The sequence below is a fragment of the Sarcophilus harrisii genome, chromosome 4 (genome assembly GCF_902635505.1).
Source record: "Sarcophilus harrisii chromosome 4, mSarHar1.11, whole genome shotgun sequence".
In the NCBI taxonomy this organism is placed as follows: domain Eukaryota; kingdom Metazoa; phylum Chordata; class Mammalia; order Dasyuromorphia; family Dasyuridae; genus Sarcophilus; species Sarcophilus harrisii.
Genome location: NC_045429.1, coordinates 99845780 through 99872903, shown reverse-complemented (window position 1 = coordinate 99872903; position 27124 = coordinate 99845780). Strand labels below are relative to the sequence as shown.

The window sequence follows — 27124 nt, the reverse complement described above, 5'->3', positions numbered from 1 at the left end:
TAGAGGTGTCAAACAGGGGCCATTTGATGCTCATTAACTACACTGCTGGATGTAGCCTGAACCAGATTAAAATATTCAACAATTTAAAATACAATAAATGTTACACCATTGTGTAACCCACAGAGATCCTGACGAATGGATGAATAGACCCTAACAACAAAAATTGCTGTTTGAGTTTAACATCACTGCCCTACAAATTTTAGAAATGAGCAAGTTGTTACCCTCTTATCTGCTTTTCTGAAGTCCCTTATAATTCCAAAATTTTATGACTGTAAGAGCTTATTTTCTTTGCATCATTTCTGTACCTTTGTTGTTGTTTAAAACTTGGTCAAACACAAGAATACAAATGGCTGCCTTTCTGTAATAGGCTTTTTAAAAAATTTAGATCATGCATGTACATTCCTTTTTTATATATTTCCATGATTCATATTGGGAGAGAAAAATAACAAAAAGGAAAAACAAGTTGTTTTTTTTTTTTTTTTTTAAAAGAAGAAAAAAAAATGAAAATAGTATTTGTTGATCTATATTATTCTCCATAGTTCTCCCTCTGGGTGTGAATGGCATTTTCCATCACAAGTATTGAAATTGACTTGAATCACCTCATTGTTGAAAAGAGCCAAATTCATCATACTTGATCATCACATAATCATGTTACTATGCATGATGTTCTCTTGGTTCTTCATTCACTTCATTCAGCATCAATTCATGTAAGTCTCTTCAGGCCTCTCTAAAACCATCCTGCTTATCACTTCTTATAGAACTTAAAATACTCCATAACAGTATATACCATAACTTAATCAGCCATTCCCCAACTGAGGCACATCCACTCGATTTCCAGTTCCTTGCCACTACAAAAACTGCTAAAAACATTTTGGCACTCCTTTAAGATCTCTTTGGGATATAAGCCCAGTAAAGACACTGCTGAATCAAAGGATGTACACAATTTGATAGTCCTTTGACCATAGTTCCAAATTGCTCTCTGGGATTGTTGAATCAGTTCACAACTCCACCAATGCATTAGTGTCACATTTTTCCCACATCTAACATTCTAACATATCTTTTCCTATTATTTTAGCCAATCTATGAGTTGTGTAGTGATACCTTAGAGTTTTATTAATTTGCATTTCTCTAATTTAGTGATTTAGAGCATTTTTCATATGACTATAAATGGCTTAAATTTTTCATCAAAAAATTCATATCCTTTGACCATTTAGCAATTGGGAAATGGCTTGTAGTCTTATAAATTTAGTTCTGTATATATTTTAGAAATGATGCCTTTATCAGAAACACTGGCTATAAAAAGTTTCCCGGCTTTCTGCTTCCCGTATAATCTTGGCTGCATAGGTTTTGTAATTTAATATAATTAAAATTATCCAATTTGCATGTCATAGTATTCTCTATTTCTTGTTTAGTCATAAATTCCTCCCATTTCCAAAAATCTGAGAAATTATCTCGTTTTCCTAATTTGCTTATAGTATCATCCTTTACACTTAAGTCATGTACCCATTTATGTATGAGATAATGGGAAATCACATTAGCATTCAGTTTACTAGTCCCTAGTCTAGGGAATTAAAGTACACTTTTTATGGAAAAATCTTTTTAAAAAAATTTTAGAGGCCATAGTTTTAATTTAATTTTTTTTTGGTATTATCATACTTGTAGGATAGGTAAATTAAAATGACTCTTGTGTGTAGAGAAACATAATCTTAGTTGGAACAGGCTGTTTACCAAAAACAGAGCTACTATTAACTACTTTTATACTTAGTGATGATTTCATCCTTCAGACGATAGAACACTATAGAAGGGAAAATTCTATCTTTCACTTTTCACTCACAAGGAGAGACTCATTGCTGGAATGAAAGTCATAAAAAATGTTTGGAGGAAATGATCATTTCTTTGCAAAATTTCTGAAAAGGAGAGGGAAACTAGACAATATTCTGCCATGTGCCCCAGATTTGAGAGTCCAGAAGAAAGAGAGGATCTATCCTATGAGCTAAAAATTCTACAGGACAACACAACCCAGAGGCTTGTTAGTCAGGACTAAGGGAGTAATAGTCCCTCTCTATGTGCATTCATATTAGCCAGACTTCATGTGAAATACAATTTTTGTTTTGTTTTGGGAAGTTACATTGGTACACTGAAGTGTCAAGTGAGGGACAGCCCAGATAGTGAAGGATCTTAAGTTCACGAAATTTAAAAGGATCATTTGAAAATTAGAAAGTTATTTTCTTTTCTCATTTATATGTAAAAATAATTTAAATTTTTTAAAATGAAAATCTGAGGTCCATTTCATTAGAGGGGACTGTTGGACCCTTTAATAAAGTGCCATTGACTTAGAGTTCTGCCTAAGTTTTTTTTTTTAAATTCATTGCAAATTGGACAATTTTGAAACTCCATATTAGAGAAGTGCAAGGTAAAACAATTCCTAGATACCACTTCACACCTATCAGATTAGCTAATCTAACAGAAATGCAAAATAACATAATGGAGGGGATGTAGAAAAATCAGGCACTGTGTGTGGAGGTGTTAACTGACGCAACCATTGTGGAAAACAGTTCAGAACTACATTGAAAACTATGCATATATGCCAAAAAATAAAAGAAAATGGAAAAGGACCTATATGTACAAAAATATAGCAGCTCTAGTGTTTAAGAATTGAAAACTTTAATTGGGGAATGGCTAAACAAGTTGTGTGAAATAATCAGATTGATTCTATGTCTTTTTTAAATTGCTCCTGTTCACAATAAATTGATTTTTTCCTGTTATTGCCTAAATCATGGTGTTTTGTCTCTGAACTTAGTTCAGAAATTCAGTTGGCCTGTAATGGGTTAAGTTTAGAAATCTAATATTCTTACTAATACTCACTATTTTGTTCTTACTTCAAGGAAATTCACTATTCTATTCTTGCCTCAAGGAAATATGTTATCTTTAATTGATGTGGGTAAACACTAGAGAAGTCTGATGTAGTCTTTTTACAACATTAGGTTATCTTTCAAGAAAGCCTGGTTTATTATCCAAAATAATCTGGGCCACTATCTCTAACTTTGCAAAGTAATCTCAAACATTGAACATTAGTGACACGAAAAAAAGGAGGGGGTTGTTGCTAATCCCTTCCCAATTTCAAATCAGTCATATTGGTGCCTGTACCTCAGCTCTCTAACCATAGTAATTTAGCCATTTGTGATGTTGAGCTCTTTTAACTAATGATAACTTGCTTCCTGCCTATGATATCCTATTCTTGCTTTGCACTCCCAAAATTATGAGAGCTGTGTCAGCCTCATTCAAAATCTTAGTTTTGCTAAGAAAGCTGAGATCCTATTTATTGGCAAATTTGTGCCTCAGTTGACTTTTAACTGTTAAATATGGTAAATGATTTATAGTAACACTTTTTGTGATGGCCAAGAATTGGAAGAAAAGGGGGTGTTCATCAATTGGGGAAAGACCGAACAAGCTATGTGGGATGAAATTTTATTGAAATACTATATAAGCAATGGTAAGCAGGATAGTTTCAGAAAAGCATGAAAAGACATATATGAATTGATGTAAAGTGAAAAGAGCAGAACCAGGACAACACTGTATAAAATAGCAGTATTATGCCATGATCAACTGTGAATGACTTTGCTATTCTCAGCAATACAGTGATTCAAGAATTCCAAAGGATTTAGTGGGAAAATGATTTCTATCTCTAGAGAACTGCTAGAGTCTAAATGCAGATTGAAGCTTTTTTTTTTTTTTTTTTTTTTTTTTTTCTTGGAAGGTTTTTGTGGTCTATTTTCTTTTGTAACTTGGCTAATATGGAAATGTATTTCATGTGACTACATGTATAATCTATCTCAGATTGCTTGCCTTCTCATGGAGGGGGAAGAGAATTTAGAACTAGGTTTTTTGGTTTGTTGATTCTCTAGGACTCTCCAAATATACCATCAAATTGTCTATAAGGAGTAATAGTTTTTGTTTCCTCATTTTATTCCTTCAATTTCTTTTCTTCTCTTGTTGCTACAACTAGCATTTTAGTACAATATTAAATAATAGTGATGATAATGGGCATCCTTGCTTCAAGTTATGATTTCAGGAAACAAAATAGCTAGATTCAGATTTTGAAGGGCTGTCACATGAAGGAACAATTTGAATTTTTTCTTTGTCCCTAGAACACAGAATCAGGAATGTTGTGGTGGAAACTGTAGAAGCAGATTTAGGCTTAAAGTCAGGGATACCTTCTTCACAATTGGAGCCATCCCAAAGTAGGAATGGGCTCCTTGGGAAGTAGCAGATTCTTCTTTGTCAGAAGTCAGAACAAAGTTTGAAAGAGTATTTGTGGGGGTTCCATTTAATTTTGTACCTCTTTAAAAAAAAAAAAAAAACAAACTAACAGGCATTAGGCATTATTTTCTCTCCCTCTTAATTGAAAAAATAACTCCAAAAGACATTAAAATATTCATAATTAAACAAAACTTAACTCCCCATATTGACTACGTCCAAAATGGTGTTTTTTGTTTTTTTTTTCCTGCTTTGTGAATCCATTTCTCCCTGGCAGGAAGGGGGTGATATGTTTCCCCGCTGTCCTTTGGATTATATTTTATCATTTTATTCAAATTTCTCATCTTTCAAAGTTAATTATTTTCTTTACAATGTTGTCATTGTATAAATTCTTTTCCAAGTTCAGTTTAGTTTACTTTGCAGCAGTTTATACATTTCTTCTCAGTTTCCTCTAGAATGATAATTTTCCTTTTTCCTTTTTTTAAGAACCTAACATCCCATTATATTCATATATTATTTGTTTAGCTCTTTCCCTATGTGCAAGAACCACCTTAGTTTTTATATTATGCTGGTATGAAAAGAGCTGTTGTAAATATTTTTGTACTTATGAGACCTTTGGGTTTTTTTTTGGGGGGGGGGGTTAGTAAGAATTGTACCATATGACCCTGAGGTCCTTTTCATCTTTAAAATACTCTGATTTATTCTGTAGTTTACATTTTGCCTGTTAACAATAATAAACACAGAGAATAATTCATTAACCACAATTATATTCAATTGTCTTTAAAATTTTGTTTTATTTTGTTTTGTTTTTAAGGCTTCTTTCCTGGCTATCTAGTAAGGAATTGGTAGGATCCTACAACACTGTTAGTACATTGTTAACTTCTTTCTGTGTTCTCATGAGCAGATATTGAGAGCATATTGAGAGATCCTACCTCATATCTTCCTTTCAGGTTAGATGTTGAAACAATGAAACTGAGTGTGACCTGCTAGTTTAATTGTAGTGATATTACTGTGCTTCTTTTAATTCTTTTGAGTTCATTTTTGTTATGTCTTTGTAAGACTGCTATTATCAAAGTAATTATAGTCCTACCATTCTCTTCTCTAAGGCTGTTCTGAGATTCGTGCATTTTGGCTGTTAATATTGAAGCTTTTTATTAAAGGAGGAATTTTAACTTCATTTAAATGCAGAACATTTGAAAAAGTAAGGAAAACTAGAATTGAAATTCTTTATCTTTAGTGACATTGTTAATGCTAATTACTTAGATTTTCTTTGTATTAATTGGGACTTGGGGGGGAAAAATGCTTTGAAAAGTACCTAAAATAGGAGGAAAGCTCCATTGAGAATACTATATAGCATCCTTTGAAGATTAAGAAAAATCTGCATCTTTTGACCTTTTGAACAGTTTTAGGAGACAAATTTTAATAATATGATGTTTGATCAACATCAAGCATTTAAGAAAATGTATTTATAGTTCACAGTTGTAGAATGCAAACATTTGACTATCTACTAGTTTGTTTAATTGGTGTTGTAAAGTAAAAAGATTAACAATATCAATATTATGAAGAAAAATATTTTTCCCCATGGACAGTGTTTTAGTAGTAGTCATTTGTAACTAAGTATTCAGCCTTTCATGATGTTGAGCTCTTTTAACCAATCATAACTTATTTCCTGCCTATGAAATCCTATTTCTTTGGTTTGCCCTCCCTAAAATTATAAGAGAGAGCTGTCTCAGCTTCATTTAGGATCTTAACTTTGCTAATAAGAAAGCTGAGATCCTATTTATTGGTAGACAGTGATCTGGTGAACTTTTAACAAAAAGAAAAATCACACAGCTTCATGTGAGAATAGCCGGCAACAAGTAAGCAAGTAAACAAGTAATAGAAATTAAATGAATATGTGAAGAGATAATTCTCAAAGAGAATTTTATATTTCTCTTGAGGCTTTACCAGAACTTTAACTATTGGAGTTAATCTATATTTGATTTATTGATTGTACTAGATGTGGATTTTGTTTCATTTGTGGGATTTTGTCACAGAAGAAAATGATTTGCATTATCACTAAAGTGAAAAATATGTCATAACTCTGTATGACTCTTGTTTTTAAAGTTCATTTTAGTTTATAGATGAAATCACAAGAAGCTTATCAGAAATTAGTGCAGTAGTTCCTAATCCAGAGAATGAGAATGGATATCTTTTAATATTAAAAGATCTTTAAAATTTTAGTGATCACAGTTTAGATTTTTATTATTGTGCCTCTTTGGGCTAAATAAAATAAAAATGCTTTGGCCAGGGCAGGAGTAGGAGTGGGAGAGTGGGGTGTGTGTGTGTGTGTGTGTGTGTGTGTGTGTGAAATAAGCATCAACTTAGTTGGAATTTCTTTTGTAACATTCTTTTTGGCATGAATCTTAAAATCCCTACATCTTTTGGGATAAGATTCACAAAGAGCTGTTGCCATTATTTATTCTATTATTGAATAATGGTTCTAATAGTTCAATATGTTCCATTTTAATACTGTCCAGAAAATAGCTGCTAAAATATATACATTTTGCAGTATTTATCAAGAAATTTAATTCACATGTAAGGAAATGCATAAAATAAATTTGAGGAAATTTTTTAAAAGTAACTTTTGGGGAGAACCTTGCTGTTGAATAAAACAGGTGAATCTATATTCTGGATGCCTTAAATAAGCTCTATAACCTCTGTTCGTAATTAATTGCTTTTTAAATTCTTCCTTACAGAAACAGGAAGGTGGTCGATTATTCACAGTTTCAGGAATCTGATGATGCAGGTAAGTTTTTGCCCCTTCGAGAAGTATATACACTAAACTATATTATTAAATGCTTTTTTTAAAGTCTTGAGTTGGAGGGAAATCTTGTTTCTTTGTAATATCCAGAGAATATTGGGTTAATAAGAAGCACTAATATAGTGCTGTAAGATTTGTACGTCAACATCTCATTTTATCATCATAACCCTTTTGGGTAGGTACTATTCCCATTTTACAAATAAAGAAACTAAGGCAGGAATTAAGTGATTTGCCCAGGAGATATAAAGCTGCTAAGTGTTTGAAGCCAGATTACATTCAGTTCTGCCTGACAGGTCTAGCACTCTTATCAACTACCAGTTAGCTTATAATTGTGTGATATGAACATCCTGAAAAAATAAAATTTTTAAATTTTGTATATCATGTTTTATTAGACTTTTTAGCAAAGAAAAGGATCGCCCAAGTGAAATATTCCAGTCTTTTTTTCCTCACATCTTTTCTAAAATATTTTTACTGTTAATAATTAAAGAAAAGCTATTTTTAGGATCTATATATATATATGTTAAATCTCATGATTTTCTTCAAGTTTACTTTTTTTGGTAAATAAATGGTGAATAGAGTATTGGACCTGGAGTCAGGAAGACCCAAGTTCAAATCTGGGATCAATTGGTGACTATAGCTATATGATCCTGGGCAAGTCATTTAATTTCTTTTTGTCTCAGTTTCTTCATCTATAAAACCTACCACCAAGTTTATTATGAATATCAAATGAGATATTTGTAAAGTACTTACCAGTGTCTGGCACATAGTAAGTATATATAAATGTTAGTCTTCTGATAACAGTTTTCCTCTGATAAGCATTTTTATCAGAATGACCACAAATTCTGAAGTCTTGTTGAAGCTTTTCACTATGTAAGAAATCTCTTGTTATAAATAGGTCTTTTGCCTCTGTATCCAGAAGCAACTTTGACACTTTGAACACTTGAAATTATAGTTAAGAATCATTTGCCTGAAATAATAGAATGTGTTGGAGTCTATGGGTTTTTTTTTAATGTTTTATTTATTTTAATTTGATTTCCTTTGTAATCTATTTTATTTTATGCATGTAAAAATTTAATCCTGAAGAGTCTGTACATTTCACCAGACTACCTAAGGATTCATGACACACAAAAAAGTTTAAGATCCTCTGGATTAGAAAGACCCCTATTCCACCCACTAATCCTATTGCAAAGGAACAGCCTGAGTAAGAATGTAGTGCTGATTTTTATTCTAGGAAGCAAACAATTAATTTCATTTTTAACCATTAAGATGAAGATTATGGAAGAGATTCAGCCCCTCCAGCTAAGAAAATTCGATCATCACCTCGAGAGGCTAAAAACAAGAGGCGGTCTGGGAAAAATTCACAGGAAGATAGGTAAGAATGGTGCTGCTTCTCTTCTTTTTTGTTGTCTGATGTACCTTTCTCTTCTCCCTCATGGAATCCTCCCTCATAACAAAGAAACAGGACTAAATAAATTAGCCTCTTTTCAAGAAGAGAAAAGTGTGTTTCATCGATCTGCTATTCAGGAATAAGCTTGATTATTGAAATTAATTGGAATTTGCCTGCCTCTTGATGTTTTAATTTCCATTATTGTAGTTATTATGCATGTTTTTAATTTCCTTATCAGTTCATACAAGTCATTTCATGTTTCTCTGAAATTCCTCATATTTGTCATTTTAATGTATTTTATGACATAATTTATTAATTCCTTTCTAGTTTTTTGCTGTTGTGAAAAATGCTGCTGGGGTGAGGGATGAAATGACTATTATAAAAAGCAAAGGGGATCTTTAATCTTTTTGAAGAATAAAAGAAAATAAGCTGGGGAAAAAGTTGAAAAGTGTTACTGTGATTGTTTTGTTACATAGATCTAGCAGTAATTTAATATATTAAACATACCTTCACTCATCCCATAAATAGAAACTTTGAACTCTAGCATTCACTGTTAATTCACTGTTAAGGGGTTATTAAAATCAGGTCTACTCCCAGAATGAAATGTATAAATGGATATTTTCATGTTTTTCACTTGATTAAAGTCTTTAATCCAACATTTGCTAAATTGGAGATTAGTAAAGAGGGAACCTCCTGGTCACCTGATAAAAATGTCTGTGGTGGGAATACATATCCTGTATAATAGGTATCTTATGATTTGGAGGAGATATGGGGGTGTAAAGAGGTGTTGGGTTAGAATAGGACATCAAAACTATCTTGTCTTGTTTAATCGACAGGAAGACCAAATAAAAAATACTTGTTCCAAGTTATTCCCTTGAAGTGTTGAGATGATCACATGAAAATGAAGTCAAGAAAAGTTTAAATTGAGTTATTTAGTAAAAGTTAAAATATTAGTTTACTACTAGTTTAGGTTAGATAAGGATTACTAAAGACTTCATTTGCCTTTCTGAGTATGAGCAGAAAATAGAAGTAGAAGGAATCAGAGAATCTTAGAAATTGGAAGGTATCTCAGAATCTATCCAGCTAGACTGTACTTAATCCTCTGCCTCTAGACCAGAGTACATTTAACCCTGCCTTAATGAATGTCTTCTGCCCTGTTACTTATTGTTAGTTCTCTTGAACTTAGCTTAAATAGGTATCCTCTTCTCATGTAGCATGATGTTTATTTATAATTGGACTGAAATTTTATTTTCCTGACATTTGTAGATTCCTAGTGGAAAGAATGTCAGATTTGGGGTCAGGAGAAACCTGGATTCTAAATCCTGCCAGTGTTACTCATTAGTTAACCTCTCTGACATTCAGTTTCCACATCTTTATAAAGAGAGTAATACTATTTGTATTTAACTATAAGGAACAAGGTAATATAGTTTACAGTATAATTGCTTTGCAAACCCTGAAATCTTAAGTTACTAGTAATGGCCTTATTATTAAGAATTTTTCCTTTGTTTCAATGATCACTCTGTTGCACCCATGGTGATTGGATAAATTATTACCTAATTGAGTGTATATTGAATTTATTTTTCATACTAATTGAAATAGATTTTCCTTTGTGCGTTCTTCATTTGTAAAGTCAGCTTATTATTAGCCCTTCCCTAATAGAGTTCCAGATTACTATGAGAGTCTAGTATTTGTGATAGAAATTTGGAATTACTAGTGTTTGCCTTGTTTCTTTGATATTTAACAAACAATAATTGACAAGTGTAATAATATAGAAATATGTACAGTTTTCAAAATGACAAATTTCCTTCAAATGGAACTCTCAGTTTTGAAAAATCTGATTTCTTTGTTAGAGGTTTAATAGGACAATTTGTGTATGATTGGGGAATCAATAGCCCTTTTATTTAAAAAATTAGTAATAATAATTGCTTTTAGCAAAATAGTAGTCAAAGGAATTATGCATGAATATTTTACAAACATCATAGAGTTACAAAAAGCTACCAGTATTTCAGGAGTTAACCAGTCTAATCTCTTCATTGATTGATTTAGATTTAGACAGTAAAGCACAGAGAGGTGTGAAGTGTTTTGCCAAAAATCATATAATTGACGATTACAGAGCCAGGATTAAAATAGTTTGCTGAGTTAAGATTAGAAAAAAATCTAAAGATTTATATTTTCTATAAGTTGAATCAAGATGGTAGAGTGAAAGGAAGCATTAAGCGTCTAGCTTACCTGACACATCTCTTTGATAGATGTCTGGAAAATGTACTAGATGGATTCTGATCAGAAAGGAGTCAGATTTTACTTTTTTTTTTCCCCAGCCCAGGGCAACTTTCAGAGCCTGAAGGGTTGAGGTCCCTGGAGATATGGAGCATATGATATTGAGCAGTCAAGCACTTAGGGACAAAAAGGGCCAAGACAGAGCAGGAGGCACTGTCACAGAAAGTGATCTTGAAAGTGGGTCCCTCAGCATGCATTTGGTGTGGATCAGGCATCATCTGGCAACTTTGTCATCACAACCTGCAGTGCCAGACAGGGTAGAGAGGAGCATTTAAATAATAAGAACATAATATGTACTGAACAGGGGAAAAGATCTGGAAGAAAATGATGGCTGTGTGATTCTGATCCTAGATCCTAGAAGCAAAGTGTAAGGCCCCCAACAGTAGGCTAGAAATGGTTTGAGACCATCAGAAATCTATAAACTTTTAAGAACAAGCCAACAAATCCAAACCTGGGTCAAGAACCTACAAGACTCTGTCAGGAAGGTAGGGAACAGATCATCAAAGACATAGGAGAACAGAAGCTTAGACTGGTCATCCCCACCTGTCCCTACCTCTACCTCATTGTCTCAAGAATGAGTAGGCCCTAGGATTAATATAAAGTACAAAATCCAGAAGTAGACTGGAAGAATCAGCAAGAACTATTATGGTGACAAGGAAGCTCATGACAGAAGAGAATGACTCAGAAAAAAAAATAAACAAAAAAGCTAAGTTACAAAGAAAAATGTAGTTTGTACACGAATCCAACAAGAATTCCTAGAAGAATCAGAGTTTAAAAATTATATTGTGTGAAAATGGTAGAAGAAAGAGAATTAGTAAATTAGGAAAAGAAGTTTTGGGGAAAAAAAAACTTCTTGAAAAAAATTAACTCCTTGAAAATTAGAATTGGCCAAGTGGAAGTTTTTGAGACAATAAAGTCCAAGAAAAAAAATGAAGTATCTCATAACAAAAATAGATTGAATAGAAATGATTTAAGAACTCTTGGAATACTTTGAAAGTTCAGGAAAAAAAGACATAGTAGAAATTAAAATAATCCTCTGGTCATCACCTGAAAGAAATAACAAAATAAAAATTGCCAAGAATATTATAGCCAAATCCAGAGTTCCCAGGACCAAAACAATAATACTAGAGCAAGCAGATAGAATTCAAGCACAAAGGATGATCCAGTTTTTAGCAGCCATAATGATAAAAGTACATGGAGCTTGGAATGCAGTGTGAAAGAAGATGAAGGATCTAAGTTCAACCAAGACTAATCAGCAAAACTGAATATTATATTCCCTGTTTACAGGGGGGGGGGGGGGGAGGATGGACCTTTAATAAAATAAGCTTTACTGATGAAAGGACCAGAGCTGAGTTGAAAATTTAACATGTAAAAATAGGAGTTAATAGAAACATTGAAAAATGAATATGAGTGAACAATCATAAGGGATTAACCAAGTTTTTAAATTGTTTTAAATTCTTATATTGAAAGATAATACATATAGCCACTCAGAATTCTGTCATCACCAGTGGTCAGAGAGGGTTTGGGTAATAATTATGTTGTATTTTGATGATCTCAGAAGAAGAATTGGGAAGAGAAACAAGCACATTGGGAAAGAGGGGAAGGAATAAGGGAGATTAATTTACATAAATGAGGTATACAAAGAGGAGTTTATGCAATAAGATTGGGGGTGGTGAGAGAAGAGAACAATTAACCCACTTTATCTCACATATCTGAACTGGTTAAAGGAGAAAAGAATACACATGTGCACAGTTGGGTATAGGAACACATCTTGCCCAACAAGGACATAGGAAGGATAGGGGCTAAGGGAAAAGAGAACAAATAAGAGATTGAGAGTCATTAGAAGCAAGTTGGACTTTACAGTTTGGGGTAGGGGAAGAGATTGGTATTTTCTTAGCATCATAAGATATAAAATTAAATTAGAGCTGTATGTGATCCTAGAAATCAATTGGCTCAATCTCTTCATTCCTCATTTTACTAAATGGGAAACAGGCCGAGAGAGCTTGTGATTTTCCCAAGATCACTCAGAAAATGACAGAACTAAGAATAAAATCTCTTATCTTCTGACTCCAAATCCAAAGTTGTTTCCTTTGTACTGTTATTTTAATGTACCACCTTTGAGGGGGGAGGGCACATTGGGTTTACAGTTAAAATCCTACCATTTTATTGGTTCTGTCTTTAGATTGGCTTTTGCTTGGTCAAAGAATTATTACACAATAGCGTTTAAATACATTAGGTTTTATAGCTTAAGATATTGTACATTATTTTGGGGCGTTGGGGAGACATGAATGATGTGTACTGTCTGGCTAGTGTTGCTTATTTATCTTACTAGCAAGAGCTTCTCTGCCCCAAATAGATAACCATAAAAGTCATACTAATTGAAAATATATTTGTTTAGCAAATCCCTTTGCTACCTTTCACTATAAAGTCACTCTTCAATACACACATTTACCCTTAGATTATGACCAAATGTGAACCCTTGCCTACCCTTTGGAATTCTGTGTTTGAAAACTGTTTTGCACAAGAACTTGAAAGGGATGTGTGTAATCTGGGTGTGTAATTAACTAGATGAGCCACTAAAAATATTAGGAGCAAGAGGAATCTGTTGCCCACCTTCTGTAATAATTTAGCTATCCAGGGTGAGACAGAAACTTTTGAAGCTTTTTTTTCCCCTTCTGAATTTAACATACATAAAATGTCAGTTTGCAAAGAACAAAAAATAAGAATTATGTAAGAAATTTATATTTTTTAAAAGATATGTATTAAATATATTATCAGGGCAGCTAGATGTCTCAGTGTATAGAATGCTGGGCCTCAGGAATACTCATCTTCCTGAGTTCAAATCTGGCTTCAGATACTAATTAACTGGGCAACTTGCTTAATCCAGTTTGCCTCCATTTCCTCATCTGTAAACTGAGCTGGAGAAGGAAATGGCAAGACACTATAGTATCTTTGCAAAAAAAAAAAAAAAAAACCAGAAGAGTTCATGAAAAGTCTTTAACTACTGGAAAACAACTAAACAGTAATAAGTATAATGCAAGAAATACATGCTGCTCCGTTTTTTTTGTGTGCTTTACTGCACACACTGTATATTTTAGGAAGAGGCAATCATGGTGAAGTCACTCGTCCAGTATCACACAGCTGGTAAATGTTTGAATTCAGGTTCTCCTTGACTACAGGACCAGTGCTCTATCCACTGTACAACCTTGCTGCCCCTGCTCTCAAATGTGTGACTTCATTGATGTTCTTTTTTGCCATCACTGTTACTCTATCCCACTATCTCCAGTCTCCCACAAAGGCAAGTTTAGTTAACCATAACAAATTGACATATTGTCTGAAATTGTTTCTTTTTTTATTTTTTTCTATTTTTTTTTTTATAATTTATGTCTCTAACAAAAGGTGGGAAATATCCTCCCTCATCACTTCTGCAAGTGTCAAACTTATAGTTCACAACATTCCTGAATGCAGCCTGGGTCAAATTAAATTTAATTGGGAAATATTTAACAAAGTAAATAAAAATACAATAGAAGATAGATTATAATAATATGTAGTTTTCTAAGTTGAGTAACCCACAGGAATTATTAGTATATAATGTTTGGTAGCCTTGTTTGTATTTGAGGTGGCATTTGAACACAGATCTCCTTGACTCTTAAATCCAATATTTTGTCTTTATACTGGGCTGGCTCCCTCTTATTCAGATTTCTCATCTTTTTCATTTTTTCTTAACAAAAAGTAACAATTCTATTACGTTAGTATGCCATAATACTTATCCATTCTCAGTGAATGGGCATCCACTTTCTTTCTGGCTTTGTTTCTGACAAAAAATGGTAGTCTTCAAGGCTTGGTTCATGTCAGATTCCAGAATATTTAGTCTTACTTGGGTCATTCCAAGCCTTTGAAGAACTTAATAATGTGATTTTTTTTCCGTATAGTGAGGATTCTGAAGAAAAAGATGTGAAGACCAAGAAAGACGATTCACACTCACCAGGTATTTATGTTGTTAAGTTTTTCCTTCTTTTAGAAACTCTTCTATCATGAAACCTTCCCAGAGGATGTCTTCAATGATTCCATCAGAAATTTCCTTGAAGTATTCTGTTATTTAGTTGGAACTCTTCTTGACCAAATAGAGATTTTTTTTTTTTGTGAAGGCTTTTATCATAGGGGTTGTGAAGACTGTCGTCTCTTACCAGAATTGAATAATGAGTTTTATTCCAGTAAGGAGTTTAGCTATATTGTTCTCTTACCAAGTCTTTGAATGCTAGACTTTATTTTAAATGAAGCTGCTAATTTTATCATTTTATCAAACAGGACAAGGGTTTGAGGACTTTAGAACTATTGGGTACTTTCGTTTTTTAAAAATTACTTTCACTTTTATTTTTATCTGGATGTAATGCCCATACTTTATGCAAAAGAAATTGCATTCATTTTTGCTTCTGTTTACTGGTCTTTATCCCCATGATGTTCATTAGAGAACCAACTCCCAACTGAACCACAAACCAAGTTTTTAATTCTTTTATTTTCTTGAGTGCCCTAAGGATACAAGATATAGTAACTGGTGTCAGAGGATCCTTCATTTTTATGTCTTATTTATCTTGGTAAGAAAATTTTAGCTTTTAAGTTAGTGACCTCAGAGCTAATGATGACAAAGCTGTCAAATGCTCCCAAAAGAAATCCTCAGAAGAGGAAAAAGCCAAACCAAAAAAAGAATAAACATTCAAATCCAGGGAAAGAGCCGCAGGTAATCTCCAATACAGAGGCTCTCATCTTTGGCTGGTAGCCATCACTTAAGCCTGACGACTGACTCAAATAGGAATAACTTTCTTTGGATGATTTTTAAATAAGTTGCCACTGGAAGGAACTTTTTTATGCTTTATTTTTTAGCACAGCTACCTGATTTTTTTATACAAGTGAAAAGTTTAAAAGCTTTCTTTATATACAAGGGGGGGCATATATGGGGGTGTTACATAAAATATGTGTATTTTAAAAACCACATTGCTCATTGATTGGCAGTTTGATATTTATGGTATATTGAGATCTGCTAGCAAGTAAAAAATAAATGTAACAAATATAAATATCAAACATTATTTGATATGAGGGGATACTCCTAGTCTACCCCTTTGTAGAGGTAGAATGTCTACTAGTGTTGCATATTGCTCATATTTTCAGACCTTGATCCATTGTGCTGATTTTTTTCTTCCTCTTCTTTTTTTATGTCTTTTAAAAATACTAGTTTTGTTATGGGATAACTCCCACATGGGAGGAATACTGTAGATAATTTTAAAATTTAAAAAGATATCAATAAAACTATTTTAAAAGAATTTGTCAGACTTTGAATAATAAATGTGATTTTTAATTTTTACAGCCTCTTATATTTTAACACCAATCATTAGAACTTATATGTTTATAGTATTTTTATGTATGTTCTTTCTTTAAATCTTGACAACTATGAGACCAGGAAGTTTTAAAAGTACCATCCCTACTTATAGATGAGAATATTTAGGTTGAGTGATTATAACTTTTTTTCAGAGGTCAATTGGGTAGTAAACAGTAGAGCCAGGAGTTGAAATCAGATCTTTTAACTCTAATTCAAACGTTTTTGTTGCTACTTCTTAGAAGAAAGTCTATTGAAAAATATATTATCTCTCACTTTTCTATTATTCTCACAAATATTTTTTGTAACCTAAACTTCCCAGACCTTTAAAATAGACCAGAAATTTTAGGAAGAATCAGAGTTTCCATTTTTGGAAGTCAGTTCCTTCAGGTCTACCCTTTAATTGTTGTCTGCAGTAGAAGTGTTGATTCTGCAAAACTACCATGCAAACTGGATTAAAATGTAATTGGGAAATGTTTAACAACAAATGAAAATAAAGTACAGCTTAGATAATGTTAATATGTGGTTTTCTAAATCTGTACTTGGCAGGAATCCTGTTTTTATTTAATTTTGATACCACTGGTCTGTAAATGTATACTTCATAGTATTTTATCTGGAGTGATCATACTACTAAATCTCATAATTTTTGGAATTTTGGGCTGTTGTAATTCCCAAAATTTTCACATTTGACTTTTTTATTCAGGTAATGAGCTAAATGAATTGAATTTTGCACATATAGGTTAAGAACTGGTGGTGTTCTTTTGCAACCAAATATTAACTATGCCTTTTTGTCTAACAAGCTATAAGTTATCCATTGTTGCTCCTTTTTTTTTTACTTTTAAATTCTGTATTAGCTAAGAATATATTTTCCTCAGTTAGCCACTGGAATCAAAGCATTTGTATCATTGTACTATTGTGGCTTTATTGTTGCAGAGGATAGTGAAGATGAAAAAGAAGATCACAAAAATGTTCGCCAACAGCGTCAGGCAGCATCCAAAGCAGCTTCCAAACAGAGAGAGATGCTTATGGAAGATGTGGGCAGTGAAGAAGAACAAGAGGAGGAAGAAGAGGCACCATTCCAAGAGAGTAAGTGAAAATGACTGGCGCCTCAGTTGTGTGGCCTTGATCACTATAGCCTTAGAGGTAGCCTACCTACCCAGTTGCCAATTCCTCAAATAATAACTAAGGTACTCCCTCTTGGAGTCTCAGGACCACTAAATGGAGATGTAGAGATATTTGATGGCTTCCATCAAATATTTAGATATACAAAAATTCTGTTAAGAAATTAGTTGTCCTAATCTTGTGGCTTCTACTCTTAAAAAAAGGAATTACACATATGAATATGTTGCTGGTTTATGAGTTTGAGTTTTTTTCCTCCATTTCCCCCATGTGTATTATTTATAACATATAAATATTTTATAAGTCTCAGTCTGGGTAATCTTAGAGTTTCTACCCGTGTTAGGTTTAATAAATGTCCCCCTCTTGATCTTCTCTTCAAACAAGTCAGTCCATGCAGTCTCTCTGTGAGGTACATTTCATAACCATCTTACACATGTGGCCTTGACCTCACCCTCAAGTCAGTTGTACAGGAGGGTTTAATTCCCTAACCCCATGCTCCATTCCATTAGACCAGCTCCTGTTATTCACTTGGAAGAGTACATAAAGTGTCAGGCATTGACATTTTTTCTTTTCCTCAGAAGATTCCGGCAGTGATGAAGACTTCCTAATGGAAGATGATGATGATAGTGATTATGGAAGTTCAAAAAAGAAAAACAAAAAGATTGTGAAGAAGTCCAAGCCTGAAAGGAAAGAAAAGAAAATGCCCAAACCTAGGCTAAAGGCTACAGGTGAGCTCAGTTATTGGGGAAGGTCAAACGCTGATCTGTAGAAATTCCCCATTAGGATATGATTTGGGGCTGGCTAACCTGAAAGAAATGCAAGAAAGTCAAAGGATTCTAACTTCCATAGGCAGACAAATAAATATGAATATAGAGGGATTGTGGTTATTATAAAAATGAGGTTTGACTGAATGAAGCTGTTTCAGGAAAGGATATATCATAGGAAATAGTGATTTTAGTCCTTCCAGGAATCTGTGGTATTTACCTTTATTTTATGGCATCAATAGGATATAAATAAGGAATAACAATTCCATGAGGTTTTAAAATAAGTGATTATAACACTTAATCATTATACCTATTAGAATCTAATTTTAATTTTGTTTGGTTTTGCTGATAAAATACCAAGTCCTAAACTACTTGTGAAATTTTGAAATCACGAAAATGTACAAACATCATAAAAATTAAAATATTGCCTACCTCAGAGGCTTTACTTTGTGACCCTTGAGGATTCTATCACAAACCTGCATTCACACCCCCAGAGAAGAGCCAGGCTGAATTTGCTCTTTGTGTTTACAGTTTTAGCATGCTGTTATTTATTTATTTTTGGCTAGGCAATTGGGATTAAGGGACTTGTCCAAGGTCACTCTGCTAGTGATTGTTAAGTGTCTGAAGCCAGATTTGAATTCAGATCCTCCTGACTCCAAGACCAGTGCTCTATCCATGGCATATCCCATTATCATATTGTTATTTACCAATTTACCAATACCTTATTTTGATCTCATTTTCTGCTTTTAGCTTTTAAATTAAACTTTTTTTTTTATCTCATTCAGCAAGTCACTGAACTGTATACAATCATTTCTGATATAACACATGTACTCCCCCAAATCACCACACCATGTAAAATTGTACAGTAAAAAACCATGGGCTGCATGGGGGGGGGAATAGGATCAGAAGCAATGCTCAACATCTTCAGTAACACATTAAAATGATAGGAATATAAACAAAATCATACTTTGCTACATGTTGAATGATAAAGAAGTACATAAATATGGCTAAATGGTGGCCACATCCCAGGTTATGAGCTAGCCATCTTTTGCAAGTTGAGTGGAGAGGAACCCTGATATCAGGGACCAGAGATCATATAGAAAGTGTTTACCCAGTTCCTGCACCAGAAGATAGAAAGGAAATCTTTCACTTTACCTTTGACAAAGACCACCTGAAGTTTAATGAGGAAGTGGAGGTCCAGAGGATTGTATCTTGTGAATTTTTGTAAAGTGGAATGGTTTTCTGTTACAACAAATATGCCTTCATTTAGCAGTATTGTTTTTAAGTTTAAAAATTGAGGATCAGTTTGTCTTCCATTTTGGTTTTGGAAAGGTGAGTGGTTCTCTGACTTTGAGAAATGCTGTGTAAAATTTTTATTTTTTCCTTTTTTAGGGATAGCTAGTGCTCAGGAAAGACTTGTTTTATTTCCATTCCTTCCCCAATCCTTCCTCCTTTTTCTTTCAGTGACACCAAGTCCAGTGAAAGGCAAAGGAAAAGTGGGCCGTCCCACAGCGTCAAAGGCATCAAAGGAAAAGACTCCTTCCCCCAAAGAAGAGGACGAGGAGCCAGAAAGTCCCCCAGAAAAGAAAAAGTCTGCCAGCCCTCCACCAGAAAAATCTGGGGATGAAGGGTCTGAAGATGAAGCTCAGTCTGGGGAAGATTAAAAAGTGATGGTTTGGGGAGATTTTATTTTAAAAAAAAAAAAAAAGAGGAAAAAAAAAAAGAAAATCTACTTAGGGGTAGAACATGGTTTTGGCTATGGCTTGACTCATGGGCTTTGAATGCTTTCCCTCTTCCTTACCCTTCCCACCACCACCATCACATACACACACACATACAAAAAAGAAAATTTTTTTTTTTAATTTTTTTTCCCCATTTTTTTTCTAAGAGAAAATTATGGCCATGGGTTGTTTTTTTTTTTAATTACCTTTATCATTGGCTATTCGCCCTCTTCCAATCTCCAGTGAAAGCCATGATAAAACATCCAATGAGTTTACCACCTAACTTTAAAAAACAAAAAAAATGAAAGGGATACCTTAGGTGAAGCAATAAGTTTGAGGTAAACCCTATTGAAATTTTAACTTTTCTAAAAGTTATCAAGATGAACAGGAATCCAGAGACAATAAGAATTCCAAATGAAAATGGTTGTTCCTTATTTACCTGAATTAAAAAAAAAAATCACTGTCAGCAAAGACAAAAGTGTGTACGTTTTGATTTTTTTTTTTTTTTATCATGAATCTAAACTTCCATTGACTAGGCAGAAAAGTGATAAATGTGAGTTCAGCTCTTACATTTCCCGTATTTCTAACCCCATTTGGGAACAACCAGGCCACATGACTTTCTGCTGTGGGTTTTTTGTTTTTATTATTGTTTTGTTTTGTTGTTTTACTCCTAGTCATCTCGGGGAGAATAGGAACAAAAGAAATCCTTTTCTCCTACTAAGGTCTTAGGGAGTTAAATGATGCTCAACCTAAAAATCAGGGTTCAGTGCATCAAAATCTAAGTGACTTTGTTTCAGATCTGAATATCCATGGTTCCAGTTTTTAAAATAAGTATGTATTCTTTTTCTTGGAATAAATTTTACCAAGTATCAAGAGGGATTTAGATTTTTAACAGCAAGATTGCTGTGCCACATAAAAAGTGGATTTCTTCTCAAACTGACAATGTTTAGGTTTTAAGCCAATAAAGAACCAGTTAATGTGAAACTAAATTTCAGAGAGTTGGGCTTTTTCCTTTAAGAAGTAGAATTCTGTTATGGCATATCCATGCGCTCAGATCCCATGAGTCATGCTTTGGTTAATTCATAATGTAATTTGGGAACAGAATGTTTTCCTATCCCACCCTCTTGTTTCTCCCCAGAAATGTGGTATATACATCTGTGAACTTCCTGCTGCAATATGGGACACAGACCCCCTCATGCCTATTCTAGGACATTACCTTTCTTTACCTACAAATTATCTTCTTTCCATCCTGCCCCCGATGGGGGTTTACTACTTAACTGCTGCTCCTGACTTGCTGACCCTCTGTCTAGGTATTGATCAAATAAAATTGAAGTTTTATGGTGGCAGGGAAGAGGGGAGGACCCCAACTTTGCATTCAGGAGGCTTGTTTGCAGTTTATATCTTACAGGCCTTTGTGAAAGCTCCTACACCTCCCTGAATTTTGTTCCTTCAAGTCCTGATGGAAAAAAGGTGTAGGGATATGTGATATATTAGTAAATTTGAAATGAAAGGAAAAACTGACCCTCTTTTTTTTTTCTGGAATTTTCTCCTAAGTATCTTGCTTTGCTGGTTTATCTTTTTGTTTTGACCTTTGTAAGAGTTTTCTTTTAGTCATTACCTTGCAAGTGTTCTCAGAACAAAGGCCTCGCTCAACAAAGGAGGTGCTTTTAGGGTTTGGTTTTTAGCTGTTCATGCTCAAAGTAGTATATGGCCTCTTTGTGCATTTAAAAAGTATGTGGAGTTTCTAGTGCAGAGCCAAACTTGTAGACGTTAATGCTTTGTATGGTGGTTGACTTCATAGCTGTGGGCTTTATAATGAGGGTGATTAATTTGCATTTGTGGGTTTTGGCAAGTTTTAGTCTCTTCACACACACACACACACACACATACACACACACAAACTCTTCAGTTTTTATGTTATTTGTGTTACTACAGTAAAAGATATATCAGTGTTTCCATTACAAACCTCTATTTTTAGGGGTTTAACTTGGCTATACAACTTTATTCTGGGCTTCAGTCCAGAAGTAGCTAATTCCCTCTTCCATACACATACATCCATCTGACCCCTCTTCCATTAATGAAGTGAAGATGAATTCCTGCATTCTCAATATTTAATTTTTCTTAAATTTTATTTCTTTAAGCTGGGGATTAGGGGTGGAGAATTTCCTAAATCAGAGCTTATGTCAAAACAATCTGTGCTGTTGTAACCTATTTGTTTTTTTAAAATATATTCTCTGTAAACATCTCAGATCATAATATGACTGTCATCCACATTAGAATTATTCTTTTCTATTAGGTTACTTGTATGCATTCAAATTGAGTTTTTTGTTTGGGGGTTCTCTTACAAAGCAGTTAACTCTTAGACTGGAAAAACTGAAAATGTTCTTCATGTGCATTTCTGATAGACTGGAAAAAATATCTTTTATTTCCTGGTGGAGTAAATAGTCTCTAAAAGTCACATGTTTTCATCATGGAAATATTTGAGCTATCTTTATAATTTTATTAGACTTGAAACATTCCCTTAAATTCTCCACCCATTTAATGGAATAGTTACAATTCAAACTGGAAACCCTAGGTGCTTAGTGTTGAGGTGTACTTGATACTGTGGCCTTGGCTTAAGGAACTATGTATCCTTGACCATAGTCATCAGTGTTTGTGATAATGGTTGGTTTTGTGTCCATGGTTGTAAAGCGTGTGTGTGTGTGTGTGTGTGTGTGTGTGTGTGTGTGTGTGTAGGGTCCACTATCTCTTTAACTTACAATACTTCAAAGTTGGATGGTTTTTTAAACACAAAGGTGCTGGTATGTATCATCCCCTGAACATTGATTTTCTGACTAGTATGGATTTCGCTTTGAAATAAGTCCATATTTTTCAGCTGCCCTTAATGACACTTTTTTCTGGTTCTTTAAAATCTTTTGGATCTAGACTCTTTAGACCATAGGTTGTTTTTAACATGCTGGAAATGTTGATATGCTTGATGGTTTATTTACCCAGTTAAAATTGTGAAACCAGTCTATAATGTATACTATCTTCTCCCTTCACTCCCTTCTCCCCTTCCCCAAGGTATGGAGTTGAATCTAAGAAGTGAATTTAATAACAAACAGTTACGTTTTACTTTACTTTCTAAAACATCACTCTATCTTTTCCTGACACTTTAATTCCAAGAAGGAACATTTTGGATCATACCCCATTTAGGGGAAGTGTAAGATAATTATAAGGGCTGTTTTAATCTCAAGGAGAAAGTTTTTATTGATTCCCATAAAGAAGCTTTGATGGCAAACGATTTTTTCACTCATGTTGATGCTGCTTCCAAGCTCAACCCTCGTTTAGCAGCTTATTCTTGTGAATAGTTTGGCTTCCTGTGGGTTTCCTTTATTGATGTTTGCATGTAAATAAATATTCAATACAAATTTGAATTTTGAGCTCCTAGCTAGATAAAGTCTTTGGTACTGCTGTACATCTGAACAAGTATGATTGAATATGACACTGAAAGATTTTTAATAGCTTTTCTTGATTTTACCTTATTTAGAAGCATTAAAGTAACAAAGGTGAATTTTAGAACACTTTGGGTTTTCTTTCTTTTTTTTTTTTTTAAACAAGCTTCAACTTAGGTTTTAGGGTGTTTGAAGGGCCAGAACAGAATTTGACATGGGGGAATTTTCAGGAAAGCTTTTTAAAATGATCATATGCTTGAGCAGACTTATCTCATGTGAGAAGTATGGGAGAGAAAAGTGGCTTCTTTTACTATGTATGTCTGTTGTAATAAGGAGTGAATGTAAGGCTGTGTTATTCTTTTTGAGCATGCTCAGAGGCTGCATTAAAAAAAAAAAACTACTTATGATTTGGGAAAAGATGAGAAAAACCCAGGTTCTATTTCTTTGTGTTATCTTTATTTGTTACATACATGTAGTCATACATATGGTGAAATGAACAAGATATAGTCATTCACAAGGGACAGAAATATACTACAACTTGCTAGTTGCTTCAGAACTAGGGAAAATTCATGTTATTCTGATTGTAGGATGTGAAACTTTTTTTCACAGTATTAAAATGGGATTTGGGATTTTATTTTTTTTGATGGGAGAATAATTTTTAGTTTGGATCCTTGAAGAAAAAAATATACATAATTTCAGATTTTTTTAGAAAAAATAAAAATGATTTCTCCTTCCCTTTGTTGGAGGTGCTTGTAGAAGGATGGCAGTTGCCTTGAATGGACTTTCAACCATCAAAACTCTTTCAGAATCCTAAACCCAAAAATTGAAACTTGATTTTTTTTCCCTGAAATCCTAGTTACAAAGTTCACTGTGGTGCTGACTTTGTGCGTCCAACTACTATTAGAGGAAGCCTCTAATGCAGCCCACCATGATGCCAGTTCAGTGACCTGATGGTGACATCCGTCTGAGCATGCTCCGTGTGACTGGTGTAAAGCCCCCATTGGGCATATGCTTTGTATATCAGGGTGAGGGGGGAGGGTTTTCTAGACTTGGGTGGGAAAGGGTTGGGTATAGAATAGGGACTTTTGTTTCCTTTTTTTCTTTTTGTTGGTGGGGTGGGGGGAAATACTCATTTTATGCCACAAATGACAATGTAAAGAATCCCCAGAAGTATTTTGTGCGAGTGTGAGTGTGAGTTTTGATGTGTCTTGACAATTTAAACCTCTGTCTTCTGGAAATTTGTGGATTTTACTTTTTTCCCTCTGCAGAATCAATTGTGTTGTGTTGTTTTGTTTTTTGTTTTGTTTTGTTTTTTTAATGTAAATAAGAGCACTACTTTGTTTACCATGAGCATGTCTTCATAACAAACCCTACATATCCTACTCCAAAGGGTTTTTTTTTTGTTTGTTTGAATTCAAAATAAGCAGTAACCCTTGAATGGCACCCAAGTTAGCTAAACATAGCTCAATGATTTGCAGGTAATATTTGTCTTGAATATTTGTCATCCTTTTGGGGGCTTTCACATAATCAGTCCTAAGAACACCCCCACAAAATATTGTTCGCCAATTCAGTTCCTCATCTTTTTCCATCTAGTGAAGAGAAAGGGATAGAAGAGGTCTTCTATGTTCTGAGACTATGACATCTTTTCCTACATTCAGCAATATTGCTGGACATATGGTCAAATACTAGAAGGTTGGGCATTCTTGCAATACCTTGACAATGCTGACACCTTGCAGCATGGTACTAAGGAAGTTAAGTTTGAATGTAACTGCTTTATTTAAAAAGATTTAGAATTTTAAATAAAACAGGGTTGAAGTGAACATGATTTTGTTGACCATGTTCGTGAATTATAGATACAACATGCATTGGTAGAATTGTGTGATGGTCTTTTGTGATACTTACTTTTACATATTTCAGTCTCTGTATGTACCTGCATAGGAAAAAAAAAAAAAAAAAGAACTCTGCTTTGCTTTTATTGAAGGGGTTTTTAGGACCTTGTACCTGCTCCTGAGCTCTGTTTTAAGTATGTGTATCTTTTGCTTGTATTTTGTATTAAAAAAAAAAAAAGACAAAAACAAAAAAAGAACCCTTATTGTTGAGCATGTTGGCATTGTTGCCTCCCCTCCCCTTTTTTTTCCCTCTTTTTGGAATATATGAAGCAAGTTATTCTTTTTCTGTATCTTTTTTTTTTCTTTTGTAAACTTTTTTTTTGTTTTGTTTAAAAATGGCTTTATAAAAGGGCTTTTATAACCCAGATATGCGCCTCTGTGTACTTTTTCTCATGCTCTCAGGTAGTATGTGGTGACTTGCTTTTTATATGCTACAACAGGTATCCTTGGCTTCCCCAAAATATTTCTAAAATACAGAGTTCAGTCCTAGCTTTGGAAAACAATTGTGTTCCCTAAACAGTCCTTTATAAATATTTATAGCAATCACCTCTTTCATTGGTAACTAGAGAAGCATGTCCTGTGTCAAAATTATAAATTTATGTTTTTTGATAATCAGCTGAACAGATTGCTATTTAACTTTTCTAGCATTAATTCAGGGGGAATTAAAAAAGTACTGTGTAGTCAGTAGAATTAGGTTCAAATCCCAGATTATTAACAATTTGTCCTTGAGTAAACAAATTGTCTTCACCTGCCTCATCTCAGTTTTGTTCTCTTAAAACAAATTAGTTGGCCTAAACGATTCCTGAGGTGCCTTTCAGTTTCAGTTCTCTGATTTTTTTTATTCTGAGAATAATTTTCTCCCTTCATTTTTCTACATGTTTGAAGTAATGGTTGGGTCAGTGCTGTGAGTATACAAATTAATGTGCAAATTGATAAGACTTGAATTCTTCATATAATCTACAAATGCTCACATAGGATATACTTGATTTTCAGGGAACTTTCAAATCAAAATGCTATTTTTTTTATATAGCTTTTTATTTACAAGATATATGCATGGGTAATTTTTCAGCATTGGAAATTGTAAGACCTTTTGTTCCAACTTTTCCCCTCCTTCCCCCCACCCTCTCCCCCAGATGGCAGGTTGACCAATACATGTTAAATATGTTAAAGTATAAGTCAAATATAATATATGTATACATGTCCAAACAGTTATTTTTCTGTACAAAAAGAATCAGACTTTGAAATACTGTACATTAGTCTGTGAAGGAAATAAAAAATGCAGGTGGACATAAATAGAGGGATTGGGAATATGTAGTGATTCATAGTCATTTCCCAGAGTTCTTTTGCTGGGTGTAGCTGGTACAATTCATTACTGCTCTATTGGACTGATTTGGTTCATCTCATTGTTGAAGAGAGCCACATCCATCAGAATTGATTATCATATAGTGTTGTTGAGGTATATAATAATCTTCTGGTCCTTCCCCAAAATGCTATTTCTTTAAAGACTTATTTTTCTCCTCTCCCACTTCTTTGTTGTGTAGCCCATGTACCAGTTGGTTCTTATGCTTTAATATGTAATACTGAGATGACTTTTTGTATAAAGCTTTAAAGATTACCAGGTATTTTATGTATTTTAGCTCATTAGATCCTCACAATAACCCCATGGGTTCAGTCTTATTATAATCCCCTCTTTTACAGATGAGAAAACAGACACAGAGGGTGACTAATCAGAGTCATATAGCTACTAAACAGCTGAGGAAGGATTTAAGCATGGGCCTTCCTGACTCAGTTTGTCCTGATAAAGTTTATCCACTATACCCTAGATTTGCCAAATAAAGATCAAGGTTAATTAGAAATCTTGCTAGATTTGTTAGGATAGAGAATATGATAGTTTTTGGTTCAATGAAATTGTTGACTTGGTTCCAATTTGGTCTTGCTCTATTTTAGTCCATTTCTCTTACCATATTAATATGAGTGCTGAGCTTCTTTCCAAAGATCAACTTTGGAAATCCAACTCAGTTTGTAATTTGTAAATGTAATGCCTTGGGTTATCTCCATCAAGTTTAACTTACTATCATTTATTTGTGGATAGGATTATGTAA

General features: G+C 33.8%; 1 protein-coding gene across 2 annotated transcripts in view; it reads left to right on the top strand.

The window, feature by feature from the left end:
• NUCKS1 (nuclear casein kinase and cyclin dependent kinase substrate 1) overlaps window positions 1–25389 on the top strand; it is a 38965-nt gene extending 13576 nt beyond the window's left edge. Inside the window, exons 2-7 of one of the 2 annotated variants that reach the window (XM_031937240.1) lie at window positions 6996–7045; window positions 8327–8432; window positions 14657–14712; window positions 17029–17181; window positions 17796–17942; window positions 19443–25389. In XM_031937240.1, coding sequence (XP_031793100.1) covers window positions 6996–7045; window positions 8327–8432; window positions 14657–14712; window positions 17029–17181; window positions 17796–17942; window positions 19443–19642 — 712 coding nt within the window. In that variant the 3' untranslated portion in view covers window positions 19643–25389. Of the gene's footprint in view, window positions 1–6995; window positions 7046–8326; window positions 8433–14656; window positions 14713–17028; window positions 17182–17792; window positions 17943–19442 lie in introns of both variants that reach the window. The other variant, XM_031937239.1, reaches the window with a different exon arrangement.
• Window positions 25390–27124: the final 1735 nt, after the last annotated feature.